This window comes from Micropterus dolomieu, linkage group LG22, assembly GCF_021292245.1.
Source record: "Micropterus dolomieu isolate WLL.071019.BEF.003 ecotype Adirondacks linkage group LG22, ASM2129224v1, whole genome shotgun sequence".
Lineage (NCBI taxonomy): Eukaryota > Metazoa > Chordata > Actinopteri > Centrarchiformes > Centrarchidae > Micropterus > Micropterus dolomieu.
In genome coordinates, this window is record NC_060171.1 from 23,137,967 (window position 1) to 23,159,957 (window position 21,991).

The 21,991-nt window shown below is 42.2% G+C and overlaps 2 protein-coding genes and 1 long non-coding RNA gene across 10 annotated transcripts in view; 1 reads left to right on the plus strand and 2 right to left on the minus strand.

Moving 5' to 3' along the window:
* phrf1 (PHD and ring finger domains 1) overlaps positions 1 to 4,804 on the minus strand; it is a 14,175-nt gene extending 9,371 nt beyond the window's left edge. Inside the window, exons 1-13 of the mRNA XM_046037700.1 lie at positions 4,711 to 4,804; positions 3,998 to 4,075; positions 3,732 to 3,870; positions 3,447 to 3,563; positions 2,955 to 3,148; positions 2,757 to 2,840; positions 2,508 to 2,641; positions 2,307 to 2,398; positions 1,784 to 1,962; positions 1,311 to 1,443; positions 1,033 to 1,157; positions 684 to 877; positions 240 to 362 (exon numbers count right to left, since the gene is read on the minus strand). Of these exons, the coding sequence (XP_045893656.1) occupies positions 240 to 362; positions 684 to 877; positions 1,033 to 1,157; positions 1,311 to 1,443; positions 1,784 to 1,962; positions 2,307 to 2,398; positions 2,508 to 2,641; positions 2,757 to 2,840; positions 2,955 to 3,148; positions 3,447 to 3,563; positions 3,732 to 3,819 (1,463 nt within the window). The 5' untranslated portion in view covers positions 3,820 to 3,870; positions 3,998 to 4,075; positions 4,711 to 4,804. The remainder of the gene's footprint in view (positions 1 to 239; positions 363 to 683; positions 878 to 1,032; positions 1,158 to 1,310; positions 1,444 to 1,783; positions 1,963 to 2,306; positions 2,399 to 2,507; positions 2,642 to 2,756; positions 2,841 to 2,954; positions 3,149 to 3,446; positions 3,564 to 3,731; positions 3,871 to 3,997; positions 4,076 to 4,710) is intronic.
* A 2,109-nt stretch (positions 4,805 to 6,913) lies between these two features.
* LOC123962037 lies at positions 6,914 to 8,182 on the plus strand. Its single transcript, XR_006822840.1, has 2 exons — positions 6,914 to 7,046; positions 7,575 to 8,182. It is a non-coding gene; the product is annotated as an uncharacterized LOC123962037 (long non-coding RNA).
* Positions 8,183 to 10,033: 1,851 nt separating this feature from the next.
* rassf7a (Ras association domain family member 7a) overlaps positions 10,034 to 21,991 on the minus strand; it is a 36,935-nt gene continuing 24,977 nt past the window's right edge. For 7 of the 8 annotated variants that reach the window (XM_046038072.1, XM_046038073.1, XM_046038075.1 and 4 more), the window contains 5 exons: positions 16,172 to 16,370; positions 14,434 to 15,356; positions 12,180 to 12,354; positions 11,971 to 12,078; positions 10,034 to 10,346 (listed from right to left, as the gene is read on the minus strand). In XM_046038072.1, coding sequence (XP_045894028.1) covers positions 10,315 to 10,346; positions 11,971 to 12,078; positions 12,180 to 12,354; positions 14,434 to 15,356; positions 16,172 to 16,274 — 1,341 coding nt within the window. In that variant the 5' untranslated portion in view covers positions 16,275 to 16,370 and the 3' untranslated portion in view covers positions 10,034 to 10,314. Of the gene's footprint in view, positions 10,347 to 11,970; positions 12,079 to 12,179; positions 12,355 to 14,433; positions 15,357 to 16,171; positions 16,371 to 19,325; positions 19,498 to 21,991 lie in introns of those variants that run through there. The other variant, XM_046038074.1, reaches the window with a different exon arrangement.

Below are 21,991 nucleotides of genomic sequence, written 5' to 3' on the forward strand. Positions count from 1 at the left end.
TCCTAGTATGGCAAAGAAAACCTTTAATTAGATCAACCATATTTGTTAAGTATTCATCAAGCTAGATAACATCATCACAAAAACTGAGCCCGCTTAGGTACCTCAAATTTATGACAAACTCTCTCTCTATATCTATCTATCTCATATATATATATATATATATATATATATATCAATCATGACATGAACATAATCATTCTTTTACAATTCTACACATTATGGCAAAAGGTAGATGTTACCTGGAAAGGCTTGCAGTGACTGGTCGAGCTACAGGCTGGTGAGAGCGAAGGGCAGAGCGAGAGATTCCTCGTCTCTTGGCCTCCAACAGCGATGTAACATGGGCTTGCTGCTCCTCTTCCTCACTAGCCAAATCAATACCATAAAGCACAATATGTTCAATAATAAATACTGCTAAGCTACATACAAACACAACACACAAACACAGTGAAACATACTTAAATACACTAGCAGATGATAATAAACAAGCTTGGTTCAAAGTATGTGATAGGGAGTTTCCATACCAAGGAATCAGGATCACTTGACCAGTATGTGTGTGGCAGTTGTAACCACCTAAAGCATTCCCTACATTTTATATGATATCAGAAACATCCACAAGTGTGTGTGTGTGTGTGTGTGTGTGTGTGTGTGTGTATATATGTGTATATATATATATTCTATCTTACCGTTCCACAAATGGATCCAGGTCAAATGGATCTCCATAGATAGAGAGAGATGCAGCGCCTATGTCAGCACGCATGCTGCTTAGCGTGTGCTCTGATGGTCGGTACACTGTCGGAAGCGAAGAGCTCTTCTTGTCCTTTACAATTCTGAGATTATTAGCGATACGGCTTCGAGGAGTGGCTGCCTTTTTCAACATCTAATGGGAAAACGTAGGTAAAGAGTTTATATAGAGAGAAAAGCATCTTGTGACTACAAGAGAAATCTGTTAATTCTTGTAGTATTAGATACATCTAGCGAACAATTTAAAACCAGATCACTTAAATCTTAGACTGGTGTTGATGACACACTCACCAGCTTTTTTCTGGATTTAGTCTTCCTCACTTTCCGTTTCCTCCTCTTGACTCCTGTACTTCCCACTTGACCTTTCATACCCTTAGCAGAAGATGTATTCCTGCTCTTGACCTTTCTGCGCTTCCCTGTTCAATCAATCATAAAAGTTTTCCCTCATTACAAACACATCGTAGCTTTCTCTGGCTTTTCCTTACACCACATTTGTTCATGTGTGTGCTTGTGATCATGCTAACCCTGTCTGAAAATGATTACACATTTGTATGTGTATGCTTACTTACTAGTCTTGCGCCTGCGACTGGATGGGACATGAGGTGCAAAGTCACGTATATACACAGCCGTGTTGAGCCCAGCCACCACAGCATTAATAGTCTCATCCAGCCATGTGGACTGCATCATATACGTCGGAGCCAACTAGTAAGAAGAAGTATCCATCACTCCACTGGTACGGTTTCACAAACCATTGTTGTCTGAGCACAACTCCCAAACACATGCACTGCTCCTTAACATGAGCATTTCAGTCAAGATTCACATTACAAATGTCAAAAACACATGCAATAATTTCTGCTGTCAGCAGCCATACAGTGCATAACCCAAGTACATAACTTAATTAGTCATACATGTCATCACTAAATCTAATCAACACACTTTGTGGAACATCAAGACATTTCTGCAAGATTCAGCTTTGCTCATAGGCTGTGGAAAGTCAGTTAGAAAATAAGCCAAGACTGAAGCGTCACGCCTCATGCCAAACCTGTGAGGTCCGTGCCTGTGTGATGCGATGTCGGTTGACATTAGCTCGAACCCTCTCACTCTGCTGAGTTCGGGCAATAGCTCTGGTGGGACCTGCAGCACGGGACTGAGAGCGACTGGTGGCAGGACGGGCGGTAGAAGGTAGGCTCTCTGTCTCACTAAGTTCCTCAGCTGAAACCCCTAAGTTAAGAAGATTTAAAGATCTGACTTGTGAAAAGATGCTAAAGAGTGCAAACAACTCTTTGAGTTCATAAGCATGGCCACTTATAATATAACGAATTAATAGGTTTGTGCAATATATTTTTGTTGAAAGTGAATTACCTACATAAAGAGCAACTCCGCAAAGAAAATTCAAAACAAAAACATAAAATGTACTACAGCAGCATTTTCAATTCACTGAAATTTGTGAGATACCATATATTACAAGTTTTTTTTAATCTGTCTGTGTATGTGTCTATAAACCACGTCCACAATATTGTTTGAGCAAGTATGAATTTAAGAAGGCAAACAATTTAGAGGCTTACTTGAGTGACGGTTGTTTGCTTCACACGCAGGGCAGAACCATTCCTCTACAGGAACAGAGTCAAGAGGTGGCGTGAGACACTCCATGTGATACCTATGGAACAAAATGACTTAACAAATTTCACTGATGATAAGAAATCTGACAACAGGTTCAAGGCTATAAAAAAAGAAAGGGTTACTTAGTACAAAAATATCTATCTCACCCAGCATCACAGCCATCACAGAGCAAGAGGCGGTCCTCACGGTCACTGCCCCCACACACCTCACAGTTTGTCTGCTCCAGGTCCACATCCACTGTTTCCTCTACACCTTCCTTCACAGGCTTTTGTACTATGATCTGAATGAAAAACACATAAGCAATTAGTCCACACAACATAAAACAAAAGGTATATGGAGTACTATGAGTTAATAATGTTCCAGAAGTTATGCTACCAAAGACTGAACACACTCACCATTTTCTTCACTTTGCCTCCATAACACTTCCTTAGGTATATGTTGTTGAAGGAAATACGGTCTACAGGACACGAGTTTGCATTCTAAACAGTGGAGAACAAAAACACTGAAAATGAGCCATTCCGCTTCTTTAACCATGGATGCTTTTGAAATACAGAGCACATACTTGGGCTAATGCAACATTAAGTCAGACCCACCTTGGCCCATTCAAGGATGCAGTCGAGGCAGAAGTAGTGCTCACAACTCTCTGGTGTTGCAACAGGCTGGCTGTTGAATGAGTTAAGGCAGATGGGACACTTATCGGCGTCTTCATCTGAGCTCATCCCTGCAAGGTCAGCAGGGGTTCCCCCAAAAGCTCTATCCTCAGCCTTAGCTGCCTCCTCTTCCTCATCTAGTGTAAAGTACAAATATATTGTGTATGCACCATGCAAACTATATTTATAGAGGATATTGGAGCAAAATACAGTAGATTAGTGAGAAAATAATGATACTTATACTACACGCCTTAACTGCCACAACTCAATTGTCTCAGTTGAGTCAGGTTTATACTACAGGGTACTTTGCAATTACATGAAGGTTAATTAGAGAAATAAGGTGAGCTAGGAATAATTGCATTATATAAAATATAAAATTATGTGAAAACCACCACCATCATTGACAATATAAACCGCACATTCAATCACTCCTACCATCCTCCTCTTCCTCCTCCTCCTCATCCTCCTCTCCATCTAGGTAATCCTCCTCTTCTTCCTCACCACTGTCAGATTCTCCCTCCTCAGTACCCCCCTCAGCATCGTCCGAGTCATCTAGGAGGTAAAAAAATAATAATTAAATAGACAGTGCATGAGGTTGTCAAATCTTTTGGGTATGTTTGATACTGTACTCTTGGGAGTGAATGCAATTTCATAAAAACATTTACTCGTTCATTCATCCTCTCATGATCTTATGCATAACAAACATGTTAAAAAAGCTACCTGAGATGGCCCACAACGCAGACCTTTTTCCTTTGCTGTGGGACGCACTGCGGTTGATCAGCTCATCTTGGCTGTCATCTTCATCCATGGCTGACCATGAGAAGAACAACTTCTCTGACAGCTTTTCACTAAAACAATCCTTACAAGACAGACCAAAATCACAGATAATGTTTAAATAACAGATAACATCTGGATTCTCCTTGTGTACAAATTTTGATGACACAATTTGGTCATTAAGTAAGTGACATGCAAGACAATCTACTCACTGTTTAAAGGACAGGTGACGAAGTCAAGACTTTCAACCACCTTTATGGAATGACAAGGTGATTTCCTTTGCCCGAGTCCTTGAGCAGAAAGGGGAAATGATCATTAAGCATGTGTTGTTGGTCTATGGGATGTCATGTTAGTGGGAACTAAGAGAAAACCGACAAATTAAGTTAAGTAAGATTTCTTACAAACCACGAGTGATATTTGACAGCTCGTGGGTAGGGTACACACTATGAAACAGCAATTTTATATTGGACCGGCTTTTAAAACTTAATGTTATTGTTTGCTGCCAAACAGGTTACCTAACATTAGCTAGCTAGCCAGCAGCAGCCTGCAGACTATGCTAAGGCTACATTTGTAAACAAAGAAGAAAACTCTGCATCAGACAGTTTGCTCCCTCTGTGTCTCGTATAAAATACACATGCAGCGTATATGTAGATACACAAATTATAGTTACACGCACTGACAAGAATATAAGACAAGCCTGTAAGGCTGTTCTTACTGATCAAATAACGCTAACTAGTAACCTTAGCTTCTGTGTAGCGTGTTAGCTAGCCTCAGAATAGCTAAATTTAGCGACTACAAGCTCCTTCCGACTCTGCAGTGAAAACGTGTGTGTGTGTGTGGGGAGGGGGTGTTTACACACATTCCCCTTTCAACCCTCATAACAACAATGTCCTATTGGCGCATTTAATAGTAATTTCAAACCTACCCTATTAAGTAGCGTGAGGTATGTTAGAGTGATTTGAAGTCTCTATGGCTGTTGAGTGACACCACCGGCTGGCTACAGACGGAAAAGGCCGAGTGCGCTCCGTGACTCTTAAAGGGACATTATCCTATTTGTCGTAGACTTAAATTATGCTTACAGTAGGCATGCACGTGCCACAGTATGCCTGTTAGTGTGTATTTATGTTTATTATAGCGTATCCAATCGCATCGCAAGTCACACTTGTGTAATCACCACGACGTAGGATCACAAATATCTTAACTTGCTATCACTACCACTACAATCCAGCTGTAATGGTAACCAACAATAATGGTAATACTAATTTACTCACTGCATCCTTTGCACTCTGCTCATTGCACTATTTCACTATTGTCTCAGTCTGAGTGTTTTGTTTATAGTGTGTATGTGTTCTCTATACTGTAGCCTGTCTTTGATCTTATTACTGTATTAATGTGTTATTGTATTATGGTATAGGTAAGCACATCGTGGGCATTGTACAATCTAGAGTCAAATTCCTCCTATGTGTGTACATACCTGGCAAATAAAAGCTGATTCTGATTCTGATGATTTTCACCCCACACCTCAATTATATTATGGGTAGCTGATACACAGTCAAAGACACTACACACAAACACACTCACAACAAAACGCCAAGGATTTAAATGATGGGAACCACCTTCACACAACTGAAATATAGGCTGTGGCCTCACATTTAGTAGGGGTACAGTACAGGCTACAGTAATTGAGTTTAGTAATAAAGTTCGAAGTGCACACAGCACATCACACTGTGGCCACTCTACAGGAGTGCAGACTAAACTGTTTGACAAAATCATTTTTGAGAGGTTTTATTAAGAAATTATGACGTGGTTATATTTTATGCCCAGAAGCAAACTCCTACTTTATACATTTTAAAAAGTCTGATAAATGGTATAGAAATATTATAACAGTCATCCAAAACGAGGGACAACTACAAGCCGTCCATACAGCAATCAAATGCCACTGTCGCCCTCCAGTGGTAACTGTAATTTGACAAACTCTGCTGTTACATAATCCAATGTAATCCTTATTTGCTACTTTATGTCATGGGGTTATGTGTATCCTGGCTGTGAATAATCCGACGGGGATTTGTTAGTCAAAAACTGCTCAGAAGAAAACTCGAGCATATAGGCCTGTCTAAACCAAACAAAGATGTTTGATAATCCTAGAAAGAAAGACAGGACACCATGTTCCAACTGGCCAGTTCAAAAGGTCAATTAAATGCTGTGATTTTAGTTTATAAAAACGGGGTGTTTTCTTATACTTAACCTTGACGAAAAAAATATGTAATGTTGATATTAACATTGCAGTATCCCTATATGCCCCTATTACAGGAATGCAGTTCTTTATTGAGTAATGAAGCACAATGCATTATTCTGTATTTAACAAATACGCCAAACTTTTTTTACATGTGATGTTGAAATTTAAAGGGTTAACAGATTCCAATTTAAACTGCCGTTTCAAATTTGATATGATGTTATACAATTTGGTAATGATGGGAGGGAGTCCTAAACGCTCACTCCGTAAATAATTGAGAGTTTATCATCATCGTCCTCCACCTCCTCCTCCTCGTCATCATCAGATCAGACTGTCATGCTGCATCCTTGGTACGTGCACATCCACACTCTGCTCATGGCAACACTGTACACAAGTAAGCCGAGTTCAACCACTTCACACTGCGGGGGTGGGGGCGTTCTTTGTCAAAACGGTTTAAAGTGCACTTACTTCCTCTCGGTAGCAGCTGCCGCATCACATGACGTCTATATAAGGGAAAATAAACCTGTGTCGCATTGATGTTTGCAATAAATAACCGGCCAGGACATGAAACTGTTAACACCATAATGGTTCATTCCTAATGTAAGACGTGCAGAACTGAACGCGCCGCACCCCAACTACAACTTCAACGTCAAGCGAACTTAATGGCCTCATAAAGCCCACCTCTCAAAAATCTTAATTTGTCGAGTATCTATGATGGGTGGGCCATTCAACTCCAAATCGACAGCCCATTGGCTGAGCGCGATGCCAGCTTCTTTTCGATTTGCATAACCAGGTCGGGTTGCAGATGCAGGGGAGTGGGCAGGGTAGGGGTAGAGCAAGTGAACTGAACTTCTACGTCGTTGTAGGCTTTACAGTAGTCTTAAAATGCACCTAACTTTAACCATGTACTGTGATTTCATGTAGAGAAAAAACAATTTGGATATTTGGAGAGATGGCAGACGGGTTTCTATCGGCGAAAACGAAAGATTATTTCTTTTAAAATTAACCCAAAAGAAAACTTGGGGCTGGTAAGTAGCTACCTTTATCTGCCACTATTCTTTATTCCGGCTATATGGTGTGGATGAATAGGCCACATCGGATGTCTTTTTCCTATACATTTCTTATTTTTCTTTCTCAGTTGTCAGATGTAATTATTAATTCTTTTGGAACTTTTTTGATGGCAACTGAAATTGAAATAATTTTTAATATATTTCGGGAGCCAAAGACATATATCGTGGACTGAAAGGCAGCTGTAATTTCTAATCCCGTAGTACAGTATGTTACAGTTTTGGGGCAATCGAGGATTTAAGATATTTGTCGATTTATTGAAATTGTTATATAATTTTGTTTTGTGTGGAATCATTTAAATAAGTATAAGTGATGTAGGCCTACATAGAAACAGATGAAGATCTAAATATTTATGTCTATGTCTTATCACTGTTTCATTACAAAGCCTTTGTCTTTGCTTCTCTACAGATTGCGTGTGCTTATGGTTGTCAGTGTAATGTGTGAAATCTAAAAGCAGGTAAGCCACTGACTAACGCACATTGTGTCAGTTGCCAGTTCCACTGTGCGTGTGACAGCGGCTAACCTGGTTTTGGGAGTACTTCTCATCTTTTGGCTCGTCCAAGACCAGCCACGGCCGGACTGGAAAGACACCCATCTACAAGCACTCCTTGATCGTGTCCCGTGCACATTGCCTGTTCAACACGACCGCTCTCCCAGCGGTCTCCATGTGAACTGTAGCCTACTTCCTCCTATGTTCACATATTTTCTCTTATTTAGGGCCAGTTGCTCTTGCATTGGCCCCTATGGAGCCGTCCTCTTTTATGCCACCTACTGTCAAGACTGTTGGTGAGTGTTTTGTTTCAGTTTCTGTTTCATCTGTGTGGTGCAGACAACATTATCATCATCAATCTCACTGGTTCCCAATTTGAGGTCAGGGGCCCTCCAGGGGTCCTCCAAGATGTTTTTTTTTGGGGGGGGGGGCGATGTTCCAGCAAAAATGAGACACTGAACTTGGTTTTAGAACAAAATGGATTACAATATAGTAATGTGCCCACCCCTTTAAATTAGGTAATGAAAACCTAATCAATTGTATCCATACATTATATGGTTGTAAAAAGTAACCCTCAAGTGAGAAGTAAAGTTTCTATTCAAATCATTTGTGGCATTGTGTATTTTACTTCTGCTCCGCTGTGTAATGCATTTCATGTTTTATTCCCATCGGTGCACACTGACTCATTGTGACACAGAGGTATAGATAAGTGCAGTATGTCAGACTCATCAACTTGTGGCCCCATTCTTTGTCATCATCATAATGTGGATGTGCAGATGGTCACTCTCGTCCACATCAAGGAGGTGCTTTCCCAGACGCCTGGTGTCTGTTGTAAATATGTATCAATTCAGTCAAACTTTCAGCTTTTCGACCTCTTTTACCTTCACCCAAAACCTTCCAATGTGGATTTGGATAGGGTTCACATGGAGTACGAGCAGAAATAATTCCCTGAAACATCATCATAATCTGTTAATGTCCCGTTTATGAGATTGGAGTCCTCTGGGTTTAGATATGAAGTGCGCGAGGGTTGATATATTTCACTTTGCATGTGAATAGTAATGAAAACAAAATACATGTACAAAACTGGCCTGAAGTCCCCAGAAAAATAAAAACTCAGATCTAATGCATTGGTTTTCAGAAATATCTTTTTTTCCTTACATGGCATTGACCTAGCATTAAATAATACATTATTTTCAATGTGATTGTAGTAAGCAGAAAATACAAAGAGAAAGACTTTGCATTTTTAATTCATGTGCATGTGCATAATTTTACGTGTATGTGCAGTATCCTTCACATCCAGGGGTAGGCGTCAGTGCTGCACCATGCTGTGGGCTTGTCCAGACAGTGGGAACCAAACAAGGATTTGAAGCTTATCTAACCCCCTGCCAAGCCAGACAGCTCTACATCTTATCAGTAAAATCCAATCCTGCATAATGAATCATAATACCTACCTCCTTACCTTTAAACACATGGCATGAAGAGGAAATAATTGCTAAACTAAAGTGTATTTTTGATTAAAGATTCTGATATCCATTCATGTATGTATAAGGAAACGGAAATAAAATACGTGCATGCTTGGGATTTTACCTGGCGAGTGTCAGCAGATGAGTGTATTTATAGATACCTACAGGGTTTCATTTAGGGGTTAGCCAGAGTACTAGGGAAGATCAAGTCACTCAGTGTGTGACAGCCAGCATATTTACTCTCCGGGGTAAACAAACAGGAAAGGGGTGGAGGAGCAAAGTGTTGCGCAGAAGCCTATAGTTGTGCAGCTGTGTGTTTATTCTATCATGCCAGGGTGATTTTTATCGCAAAGGACAATATATATCAAAACAATGAGTAGTTTTGTTGTCAATAATTTAAAAAATCGGGAGAACATGCATCGACTCAGAGGTATAGAGTCCACAATATTCTGGCCTCGCATGTCCTCTGGTGCCAAGAAAAAAGCCAGTCTTGTCAAAAAACACACAGCGGACTTGAAAACTATCAACAAGGTACGTTTACAACTAAATAGACTGATAGTCAGCTTTCTCAAATGTTAACGGGTCTGTAGTGCTCTTGTGCATTTATGGTCACATGTCTTGTAGATATACTGTTTTACAGCACCCATAACAGCAGCAGCTGTGGAGCCAGGATGTTTGCCACATTTCCCTCTGCTCCCAAGGATGCACTCTACGTTCAATCAGCCGCCTATGGATATCATTACATCATAGCAGCCGTTGTACCACAAGCAAAGAGGAGAGCATGTATAATTCAGTACCTATAATATATTCATAATGCTTTTCACATAAGAGCTTCATGGCACTGTCACTGTGTACACTGGTGTGTTAATTATTTACTGCAGGGTATTCCAGATGCACCGCAACTCTGCTCCTAGTTACTGTAGTTACAAGGATGATTATAATAAAATGTGATTCCATAAACAAGGCATTAAGAAAAAACAATCACTCAACAAAGTATTATCTAAAACACAATGCACATTTTTAATCATATTTAAATAATACACAGTCATAGTAATAATTGCTCTAGGGAAAAGGTTTCTAAATTATTTTACATTTCATACACATACTTTGCAGTGTTTACAGTAGCAAAACTCTAAATATATTTGTCTTATGTATATACAGTATGTATATCATGGTAGATTAAATAATGACAAGAGTTACAAAGAAAGGGGTTAAATAAGCGGTGATGGGTGACAGAACAGTGAACAAGTCGCCCTTGGCCCTGCGGTCCATGTTTTATCTCCACGATGACTCTCGGGATGTCAGGACTGCAAGACACACAAAAATAAGTGGGGATGACGATCCCTTTGTCTGGAAAACATTTTGTTCAGGTAAGACACAGGAGAGGCCTGGGTCAGTCAAGGTAATTACACATGCCTATGAGAAGCACAAGCCGACTCAAGAGCAGTCCATGTGTTAATTCCATTACCCGTAGACTTAAGTCTTGTAGTCAGAGTAGCATTTTGGGACAGAATTGGTTTTAAGCATGTTTCTATAACAAGCACTGCAATGTCTGTAGTTTCCAAAGCAAGGAGCGGTTGTATAATTCCACACAGGAAACACCACACTGTAGACAGTAAGGTAAGAGTGCATGCTCAAACACACGTCACTTTGACCTGTCAGCATAATAGAGAGACATATAATAAAATACTAACTGCTATTATAAAGTAAATATTGGTTTAGGTGTTTTAGATGGATTGGATTTGTGGATAACAGTAATGACGATAGCAAAAGCACTGGAAACAACTGCTTCCTTTGTTTGCTTGGTTTTGTTGTGTAAGTAAGCTCATCCTAAATCTACAGTACACTGAGGCACATTGAAAGTTATGACAGGTCAAATGTCAGGTGTGATGACAGCAAAAGAACCAGGCGCGTCCGTCCCAGGAAAAGAAAGATATCTTAACAAACCATGGCCCTGTGGCGCTACGTTTGAAATGTATTCCTTCTTTAAGCGTGGAGTTTGACTAAAATAGACTTGTAAAAGCTATAAACGTCCTAAAATAAGTTGCACTGTCTTCAAGCAGAGCAGAAAGAGAACAGAAAGATACATTTCTCTGTAGGCAAGCAAGGGCCAAGGCTTCACACAGAAATAGAATGGGACAGTGCAATACATTTTGCAGAGACCTCCGTGAAAAGGCTCTTGCTCTTTGGAAGTCAAGCATCACCAAAGTACAAGGCATTGTATAGATACATCCCCCTCATATATAAATAGTATCCATACATAAAAAGGCAAACTGAAATGACATTGGTGGCACATCTTTCCATGTCACAGTATAAAAACAGCACTACAATCAGAATGTCTGCTACAGTCATTCCCTGTGCGACTGATGCGTTACATGGAGATACGGTGAAAAGCAGCTGTCATTAGACGTTTGTCACTTGAGGGTGGGAAGACCGCCCTGTGTTACAGAGTTGGGGATTAGGAGCAAGTTCCCAGATGCATTAAAGTTTAATGAAAGCAGCTACTGTTAGTCCAGATGCAAACAGTGAGAGACGGGGTGGGCGGGGAGCAGACACAACATGAAAAGGATAGGACAGATCCAGAGAATTAAAAGCATAAAGGAAACAAGCAAATGGAAGTGCGAATGTGGAAGATTAAATCAACTGTAAAAAGTCAGGGAGAGGAATCAACAGAAGAGGAAGAGATGGGCAAAAGAGGAGTCTTTCAGCTTTTAAAAGTAGAGCAGAAAAGCTGCTGAGAATTAGCAGGGGCCTCCACCATACAGATGCGTCTACTACCCGACACCAAAAATGGCAGCTGTAGCCTTACACCCAATCAAGCTGGGGTAGAAAGTTTGGGGGCAAGAGGCTCTGGGACCAGGGGACGGGAAGGGCAGGAGGGGAGCAGAGTAGGATGGACTTGAGAAGCAGCGGGGTCTCACACATACACACCCTCAGGGTTGAGACTGGACACTAGAGGGTTTTGCAGGTTGCGTGGATGTCCCAGGAACTGTTTGGCAGTGGGACGGGGTGGTGACTCCACTGGAGTAACACTGTGGCCTGACGGAGATAAAGAAATATGTTTAGTGGGCAAGTCTTGACTTTAACTGCAAAGCATACCATGTTGAATTTTAGTTGTAATATTTATTTTTGTTTCATACTTCCATTACTATATCCATCCTGCAGAATATGTGCCAGTTCTAATTGCTCCAGTTGCTCCTGAAGCTCTGTGCGTGAGTGGGTGTGCGTGGGCAGGACACCTGTCTGTTGAATAAACTGCTGCAGGTTACACTGCCTCAGCTCCTTGTTCAGCTCCTCCAGCTCCTCCTGTTTGGCCTGAGATGGAAAAGAACATGGATCAGTGAGGAAAACAAAGGACGACTGAGAGCTCACGTCAGTCAGCTCTGACTCACTGAACACTTACATCTTGTTTTCCTGCAAAGTGGGCGCAGCATATGGAAAAGGGATGAGCTGAACATGTCTGTTAATCTGAAGATAACTGTAATAATAACACACCAACAGTGGAATTTATGAATGTATTTATAAGACAGGATTACTGTATTTTGCCACATTACTACTACTGTAAATGCCAAACATCTGATCACCATGAGAGGGCAGCAGAGTCTACAAGTCTAGTCTCAAGTAACTGATGAAGACTACTTGTGTCACCTATCACCATCATCACACCCATTTAGCTACAATGATTCATCAAAGTTCCACAAATACCATAGACATTTTTTCAGATTCCAGCAGCCTGAGGCATATTTATAGATGGATACATGGCTACTGCGTTTCAAAGTTGTGTTAATGCCAGGTTGGAAAGTTTTTCATCAGCTAGAATTACTGAACGTGGATACCTCCATCAAGACAGTGGCGTCATCTTTGCGCCAAGTGTGATGCACACAAACAGGCCAGTCAATCAGTCCTAATCGACTATCCATTTGTGCTTAATGAATGTGTCTGCTTACAGCACAGGAAGCAGCAGCAGCAGCAGTATGCAATAGGCCCCAAGCCTAGCACCTATGTGTGTGTGTAATTAATGTTGGACTGTTGGACAGCCTGCTGAGGCAGTTCACACCTGCAGGTCTGCCTCCATTAGCCTAATGACAGGAATGCTGTGCTCATCATCACCAACACATAAACACTCAGCTAGCAGCCTTGAACGATCAGTTGAGTGATGACTGACGGCCAGACACACTGTATCATCTTACTGGCATTGTCATGTCACTGGAAATGAAAAGCATCTTATTTCTTCCAGACAATAACTGTCTGGGTGGCAAAATGTCTCTGTGGTTACTTTCAGATTATAAACTCTTGCAGTACTGTTTGCATGTTATGACATGGCAGTACATATTATTATTATTATTGTACCACTATGTATGAAAGAAAAAATGCCTCTGTTCTACAGCTGGATGCTTTCTATATAATTGGGAAATTGATCATGACACGATCCCTCTCTGTTCCATCAATCAGGCGCTAAATCTGTAGAGTTCACCCTCAGAGTCAGACACATTCCCATGAGGATGACTGACTGAAAGGCAAATGAGTTTATTGTTATGTTTTAATTGGTTTTGCAGCCAGTTTGCTATTTATTACTTGGAGCCCAGTGGGTTGTGAATGGGACAACAGTCTTTCAGTCTGGATGATCTTTGCTAATGAAGACATGGAAACACTAGACTACAAATGCCCTCAGTGTGCTCTATTTCCTTGTGACAAAACATTTAAAACACCATCTACTCTACTACAATAAAATAGGAATTTAATGTTCTTCACTTCCCTGGCTGGAACTACTCTGAATGAGCTCCATGAAGTGGATGCCCGAGTCCTGGATTCCATGTGGATTTTGAGGGAACTCGAGTTTCACTTCAAACTGGGTTAAGCTTTGACAACCTATGACAACCACCAAAAGTAAACAAACAACGACGCTACAAACTACGATAAGTTGAGGCTAAATTGATCCAATAAAGGGGCCTTCTTTTTCTACAAATCAATCCTCTTTAATCTCTTTTTCCATACACAGGGTACAAGAATATGTATACACTGGCAATGTAATATAAACAGAACATGCATACAAGATGATACCTGCCAAACCAGTTCCGCTAGGCTTTAAATAGTTCTTCAGAGAATACATTTTCATACAAGGTAGGATATGAGTATACAGTCAGTAGTCATCGTAATGTCTTGAATAAATATTGTATATCAAAATGCCACAATAAATCATGTTTCCTGTTTTAGTATTCTTTTTCCTTTTATGAGTGTCTCTGCACTGTTGTTTGTCTGCTGCAGAATGCAGGTAGGAGAGGGATACAGTTTTACAGTATAGCTAGAAGAAGGTCTGTGTTACACCCCTCAAACGCCACATGGGCTTATGTGGATTTATAGCCCTTTCTCCAGAACCGTTACCTCTCTCCTTACCTGCAGCAGAGACTCTGCCTTCCCCAGAGCCTTGTCAGTCTCAGATAGCTGCTCCCCCAGCTCTGTCCCGTGATTTTCCTGTCTCTGGAGCTCTGCCGTCATGGCATCGAGGGACTCCTCAGGTCTTCTGGCTTTCCCTACCTCCTGGCTTTCCCGCTGGATCTCTTTCTCCAGCTGAGACGAGCGCACGGAGAACTCGTGGAGCCGCCGTCCACAGTCGTCTAGCTTGGCATGGAGCTCCCCCAGCTTCCTCCTCATTCCTCGCTCCTTCTCCACCTCTGCCTGAAGCTCCTCCTCCCAGTACTGCTCGTGGGCAAGCTCGGCCTGGTTTCTCCGCACCACTTGCTCCAGTGTCTCCATCTCTTCTTGCAAGCGAGCGTCAGAAACGGGTGAAGGACATGGAGATGGGTAGGGACACTCCCAGGAACGTGACTCCCTCTCTAGGGTTTCTAGCTGGGCCTCGATGGCCCTCAGTCTCTCCTGTTGCTGAAGAACTTTCCTAAAGACCTCCTCTTTGGATGGGCCTGTAAGTGGTGAGGGAGACGGCGATGGCACATGAGAAGATACAGGGCTGGGAGAAGGAGAGGGGGAGGGTCTTTGCTCTGGAGAGTCCCGAGGAGACTTCTTAAATGGTTTGGTTCTAGGGGAGGTAGATGGCCCCAGGTTAAAGGTGTGCGCTTTCTTAGGCTGGCTGCGTTTCGATGGCTCTGGCTCAGGATGCTTGGGCAGTGGGTGGGGAGTTGGTCCGTCTTGTTTTGAGCCAGGTGCGTCACTGCTGCTAGGGCCAGTGCGGCGCAGGAAGAACTGAACTTCACTGCCATGTTGGCCTAACTTAGCCAGAGACTCCAGAGGCCTATCTGTGGCCAACAGCTGCCGCTCCGTATCCCTAAGACGCTGGATCAGAACATAACGGCCTGTCTGGCCTGTGGACAGAGAGAGACAGAGTGAGTACACAGAAATATGTCTACAAACTGAAAAACAACACTAACCACCACCATATCTACCCACTACACAAATATCTTAAATTGAAGAAGCTGCATGACTCTCTTTTAAACAAACATAAATCAGCCGTGACTGTTGATCAGTTACTTGCGGAAGACCTTTCTTCTCCTCCAGTGTATTTAAGGCAGCTGGTTTGACTCCTCCCACTGCTTCTACAGAAGTAATGCTAAGTGAACAAATGACATCAAGCTCATTATGATGATGCTGATACCTCTAAATCCCTGGCCTCTGAGGGTTGGAATAAAAGGCTGCCGCGTAAGACTTGCACAACATGAAATTTTTTTTGAATAAACTGAAGTTTCCACAAGGACCTTGAAATTAGGACAAAACCTCCCTTATGACTTGGCAGGCAGCTCACTCATGGAAGGAGGAGAGTGCTAAATCTGGAGTTATGTTGTTCATCGCTGATGCAGCGTATGGCTTGACTAAAGCCGGAGGATAAAGGGACAGAGAGCCCGCACAAATCCAAACTGACAATCCAGAAGAGTACTTGATTTGAATCAGTGGAGAATGAAAAAGTGAGCGCAGAACCAGATTGCTGCAACCTTGGCATGTCTCAAGTACTTTTGTTTTGTCTGCTTCAAATTCTCCCTGCAAGACTGTTATCTAATCACTTAAAGCCTTTAGATAACTGTCAAACAGATAAACATGGTGCCAAGTAACAACAGCTTGGAAATTGGTTTCACAACATGAAAACTCAATGATTTCATAGCAGAAAAGAGTTTGAGGTGCTCACCAATGGCCTGGGCCAGAGCAATGACCACATCCTGGCAGGAAGTCTCCTCAGACAGGCCGCATACAACCCGCACTACTCCGTCTACCCACACTTTTAGCTCCATCTGGGACCAGGCAGGACGGGGTAAAGGGTAAGATGGTCTTCAAAACCGATCACTTCAGCTTGGGTTGACTCAACTCAACAATGCATGGCACTGACTCTGAAAGACAAGAACAGGGAGACATGTTAGACTTTTGTAAATGTTAAAACAGTGGCATGCTCTTGGGGGTAACAAAAAAGACACCAGACCTACGTTTGGATAGTGATGTATCGTTTATCGTATCGAGCATGTATCATGATGATACTAAAAGACAGTACCCAGCCACAGACTGTTCACCTTGCTGCCGTCTGGCAAGAAATACAGAAGTAACCGCTGTCGTATCACCAGACTTCGGAACAGCTCCGTCTCTCAAGCTGTGAGACTCCACCATGTACAATAGTTTTATTTCTATGACTTGTTATTTATCCACCATCTACACACTATCATTTTTGTATAAGTTGTTTTTTGTGAGTAGCATAAAGGGAACTACAATTTAATCTTGTTATACAACCCTGTGTTAAAAAATCGTAACTAAATCTACCTTGTTACCTTGTAATCTTACCCCACATATCACACAATGTGTTGCTAACCTAAACAAAAACACACTGGAAGTTGTCATATACATAGTGCCATCAAGTGTTAGTCATTTTGTTAGTTTCAACACCAAACAGTACAGACGTCAAAAATGTACTGTGCTGAGTGTGCGCATCATTGAATTAAAAAGACTAGCAGTCGAGAGGTTGAGCAGTGTAGCATTTTGTTAAGTTCCTAGTGGTTAGTTAAGAGCCCAGGCTGTATCTTGTGGACCTGGGAGCAGAAATGCCAATCTGTAACCCAATTAAACGCTCTGCTGCCCTCCTTCAAAGACGTTATGATAGCTTACTGCCGAGGGGAACGGACAGGGAAAGTGGAGCAACTCAAGTGTGTCTATGTTTGGGAGAGGGCGTATGTGCGGGTAGAAATACATAGAAACATAGCAGGAGAGATAGAACAAGTGTGTGTGTTTGTGTGTGTTTGTGTCCCTCAATTTGATCCCCCTCAGCAGGCACAAGAACTGGGTCTCAGACTTCCGAGAGCAGATCAGCAGGTAACCCAGCACACATCTGCGCAGCAGGTTTAACCTAAATGAAAATCATTATGTTCAGTCCTCCCTCTGTCTGTCTGTACTTTCACTGCTAAGCTTCAAAACAAGGTAATAAAATACCGCAGTGCTCATAAAAAAGTGAAATGCCTCGGGCAGTGGTAGGATTATCTATAGAACTTGGCACAGTAAATGAAACTTTGTAACCTAGGTGGGTAAAAGACAACTTTCCACCCAGTCAGACAGATGGTGTTCTCTTTCTGCCTGTCTCTCCGGTTCTCAATGGGAGGTGTTTAATACTGAGCCCCACCATTATCTTGCCCCTCATTCAGTGCCTGGCTCTGCTCCACTGGCTGCCTATAGGGAGCTGCTTTGGAGGAATGCACTGACTTCATCTGCCAGCCGGAAGAAATCCTGCTTTTCTTAACAAAGCCCTCTTCCCCACCCCAACCCCTCTGCTGCTGACCTGGCTGCCCCGCACCACCACTGCTGCGCCCGCTGTTTAGACGCCAAACACAACCTCTGCTGCGGAGCAACAGCCTATCTGATGTGGCAACAACATCACATAGAACAGCTCAACATGACACCACGTACAGACGCAATGACGGCACAGCTCAGTGACTGAACCAGCAGAACGAGATCACAGAAAACAAGTGGGAGATAGAGATGGGTGATCACATGTGGTAGAAATTCTTTTGAGCCATGCAAGCGAGGTGATGTCATCTGGAAAGAAACTTGATATGAAAAAGGAGTGCCTATCAAAATCAAACACCACAGCGGAGACGTACATTTTTTCTTTGAGAGGGCACAGAGGGTGCTGTGTTGCAATACATAATTAAGCCCATTAGCCAGTCATTGGACAATCATTTACTTTAGCTGTGAGGCTTTTTTAAAACATGCAGGGGTGAACGGAAAGAAACATTTGAAGTTCAAACAGAGGTTGAACTTTTGACATTTTTGTCAAATACAAACTGCATGTATAGGGAAATTAGGTCGTACCTAACTGGAGTTGATGCAATTTTCATGCAAACAAACTTGCGGACAGTACCTAGCTGAAAGGTCTCTCAATCCATAATAGATTTCTATGCCCTGTAACAATCTCATTAAATGAGAACACAACACATCGACATCTCCCGGGCTAAGAATGTCATTCTCTCATGATGCTTAGTTCTCGTCCCTCCTGGCTGGTGAAATGTGATAATCTACGCTAACAGGAAACAAACAGGCCTGTGAGTCTCAGGTTGCTGTCTATTCTCTTTGTCACAGGCACAACAAACTGAGAACCAGACATCCGCCTGACCCAGGTCCTTTTCACGGCATAGCTCCGGAGTCCTGTGTCAGTTCTCATTGAAATACAGAAGGAGGAGAAGCACATTTACACTGTTTGTGATATGTAGTCTCAGTATCATGAAGCATACTGTCAAAGCAGGCCCTCAACAACAACAAAAGGGGCTGAAATAATGTTCAAAATACTGCAAAAGCCAAAGAGTCTGTCAACCAACACATTTGCTATCCAAAAAGGAGGGCGACTCCAAACTTACCATAGACACAGATTCCACATCCCAACTCCCACCTTTACTTTCACCCTAGCACCACCCACCAAAAAAAAAAACAGGACACAGTTTTTGTTTAAACTCTGAGCTCTGGCCTGGCAGGTGTTTTTTCAGAGGAAAAAATCATGAAAATGCACAATCACTTATAGGAGCAATCAAAAATCTCCCACTCCAGGCTCAGACACAAGCACATGCACAAAAAAGGCACTTGAGGAGCTTAAATTGAATAAAGAAAACAGACTAGACATACGGTATGATGAAAGGGAGAGAAAGAGAGACAGAGAGGAAGACAGACAGTGAGCAAATTAGAAAGGGAGAGAATATATGTGGGAAAAAAGTCTGACAGATAGACACATGAAGAGGGAGAAAGAATGGTAGAAGAAAAGAGCAGTGATTGGAGCCATGTGCCATTCCCTCCTCTACCCTCTCATCATCACTCACCCATCCAGCTAACCCGCTTTGCATCTTTCATCACCCTGTCTGTGCCTCTGTCTGTCTCCCTTGAATAACAGTCTCCCAGCTCCTCGCTGAATTCGACTCAAGGCAGAAATGGTTAGGATCGCAGCAGCCCTGCAGACACACTGGGCATGATGCGGCTCGTCTGCGTGCCACCCTGTGCAAGCAACAGAGTCGGGCTGTAAATTGAGGGGCCTTTTCAGACCAAAAGGAAGTGTCCATATGCCCAAACAACTGCTGTCTGTTTACTTAAAATATGTGACACGATGAGGCTTGAGAATGAACATACATGTCTAAATCCACAGATGTGTGGACGTCCACTTTCTGACAGGACCCGTCTCTCTACAATTTAAAAATAAACACCTAACATCTGGCTCAGACAACAATCTTGTGGGAAACATGGGAGACACCCACTCCCCACTTAGTTTTGCATGATTTTTCTTGCACAGGAGAATCCAAAAAGGCATACACACAAGCACAAATGCACAAGAATTTATGCAGCTGGACGGACAAACCCTTAAATAGGGTTGGACAGTAAAAACGGTATAGAAAGTACACTGGTATGAATTTTCCCAACGTTATGAGATCTGACTAAACCGTGCTGACCATTAGAGCAAGATTTGTCGTTCATCAGTCTGCGAAAGCAAATTGTCTGGAAAACGTGAGGCCCATGCAGCTTTGTTTGGATATAAAGAAACGGCTGGTTCAGCTTCCATTATACAGACGTGGACTGGGTATCAAAAGTCTGCAAAATAATCTGCAAATTATGTTGGACAACAGTGGTCGCAAAGGGGGTTGGTAATACAAGCAATCTTTTCTATCACCTCAAATAAAAACATGTTCTGGAGTATGAGGAAAGCAAAAGAATGCATCTTCAGAAAAGAAAAAAGCTTGAAGTTAATTAAGAAAAGGTTTTGTATTTATTATTGCAGTTTTTCACAATAAATGTTCTTACAATACCTCTGTACAACATGAAATATGTCCTAATAATACAGTTAAGAGTACAGTAAGAATTGCCATGTTGCCATACCAGTGCTTTACCCTTCAGAAACATTTATTGAAAATGTAGGAAAAGCGGATATACCATGCTATACCATTACTCTCCATGCTTCAAATTATACAGTGATAAAAATGTTAGGCCTTACCACCCAGCCCTGCCCTTAACCCCTGATCTCCTTAGAAAAGGTTTAAATGATTAATTTGTGTTTGGTGTTTCAGAAGAATTCCAAGCAGGTTTTTAATGTACTGTAGCTGCTCAACACCTGAACTCTTAGGCTACATGAAGGATACTTGCTGCGTGTGTAATGTATCAGTATGTCTGTGTGTGTGTGTGTGTGTGTGTGTGTGTGTGTGTGTGTGTGTGTGTGTGTGCCAAGCTAGTGCAATGGTCAAAGGTAGTTTTGTATGTGCTCATGTCCGAGCTTGTATGTGTAAGTGTGTTTGCAAGCAAGCCTGCCATTTAGGGCTATATTTATGTGAGGTTGCTCCAGCTCAGCGTGATTACTGTGCTATCTCTGCAACAACAGAAGTCTGTGGAACAATGGCAGGAGTAAAGGGCAGAGCGTACATCACACACTGCCTCAGATGTGAACCAACGTCAGATACACAAACACACAGAAATACAAGTGTAGACAAACAGTTCTCCCTATCAGCATCAGCAGAGAAAATAAGACCCTGGCCCAGGCTGGTTAAAGTGTATACAACAGGTTAGACATCGCTGTTAGAGGACAATGAACAGTGCTGGGAGAAGCTGTCCCCTCTGTGCCACTCTGGTCCACATTGGCAGAGACACACAGACACTCAAAGAGCCAGTAACACGCTGGCACAGAGCAGCCTGGTCTCATCTGTACTGCAGAGACACTATTGTTGTTCTGGTTCCACACTCACTCAGCAGACAGTGTTGCCTCTTTTGTGGCCCCTGGCATCACCGTGTCATCTGCTGTGCCTCGCCAGCTTTTACAGCCATTCTGCTGTGTCCACATGTTACCAGTGATAAAACTAATAAAATACTTTCTTTTGTCCTCCCTCGCCTCGCCTGTTTTGCATTCTTTATTCCTCCTCCCCCTTCTTTGTCATCCGGTGTTTCAGTCTACCAAGTGAGCGCCGTTTATGTTCTCAAAGACCGATGAGAGCAAAGACAACCAGAAAAGTTCACAACATGCCCGTAGTTGAGTGCAGCACAATAATTATTCATAATGGTAGAAAATTATCCTTTTGCTTCAGCAATTAGAACTGGTTCTCTGTGGAAATCTCGTGTTGAATCACATGGGTATTCTCAGTCACTTTCTGTTTGCACAGCAAGAAAAATGTCTACTGTCTAAATGTCATGTACACTTCCTACAAAAGTGTGGTACTACACACACAAGTACAACAACCATACATTGCAGGAGTTTCAACTGGCTTTAATTATTTAATCAAAACTCATACAAACAACTAATCTGGTAAGGGTGCTGTCCTTGCATATGTGACCACTTACGCTAAATTTGGACAGAAGTATCCACGTGGTGCTGGAAGCAACCAGCTGGGTGAAAGAAAAAAACATCAACATCATTATTAACGATGAGCAAGCTTTTGCAGACACAGCCCCAGGGCTTTGGAAAGCTTCCCTACATAGTACTTTAATGGAAAAAGGCTTTTTAGAATAATAACTT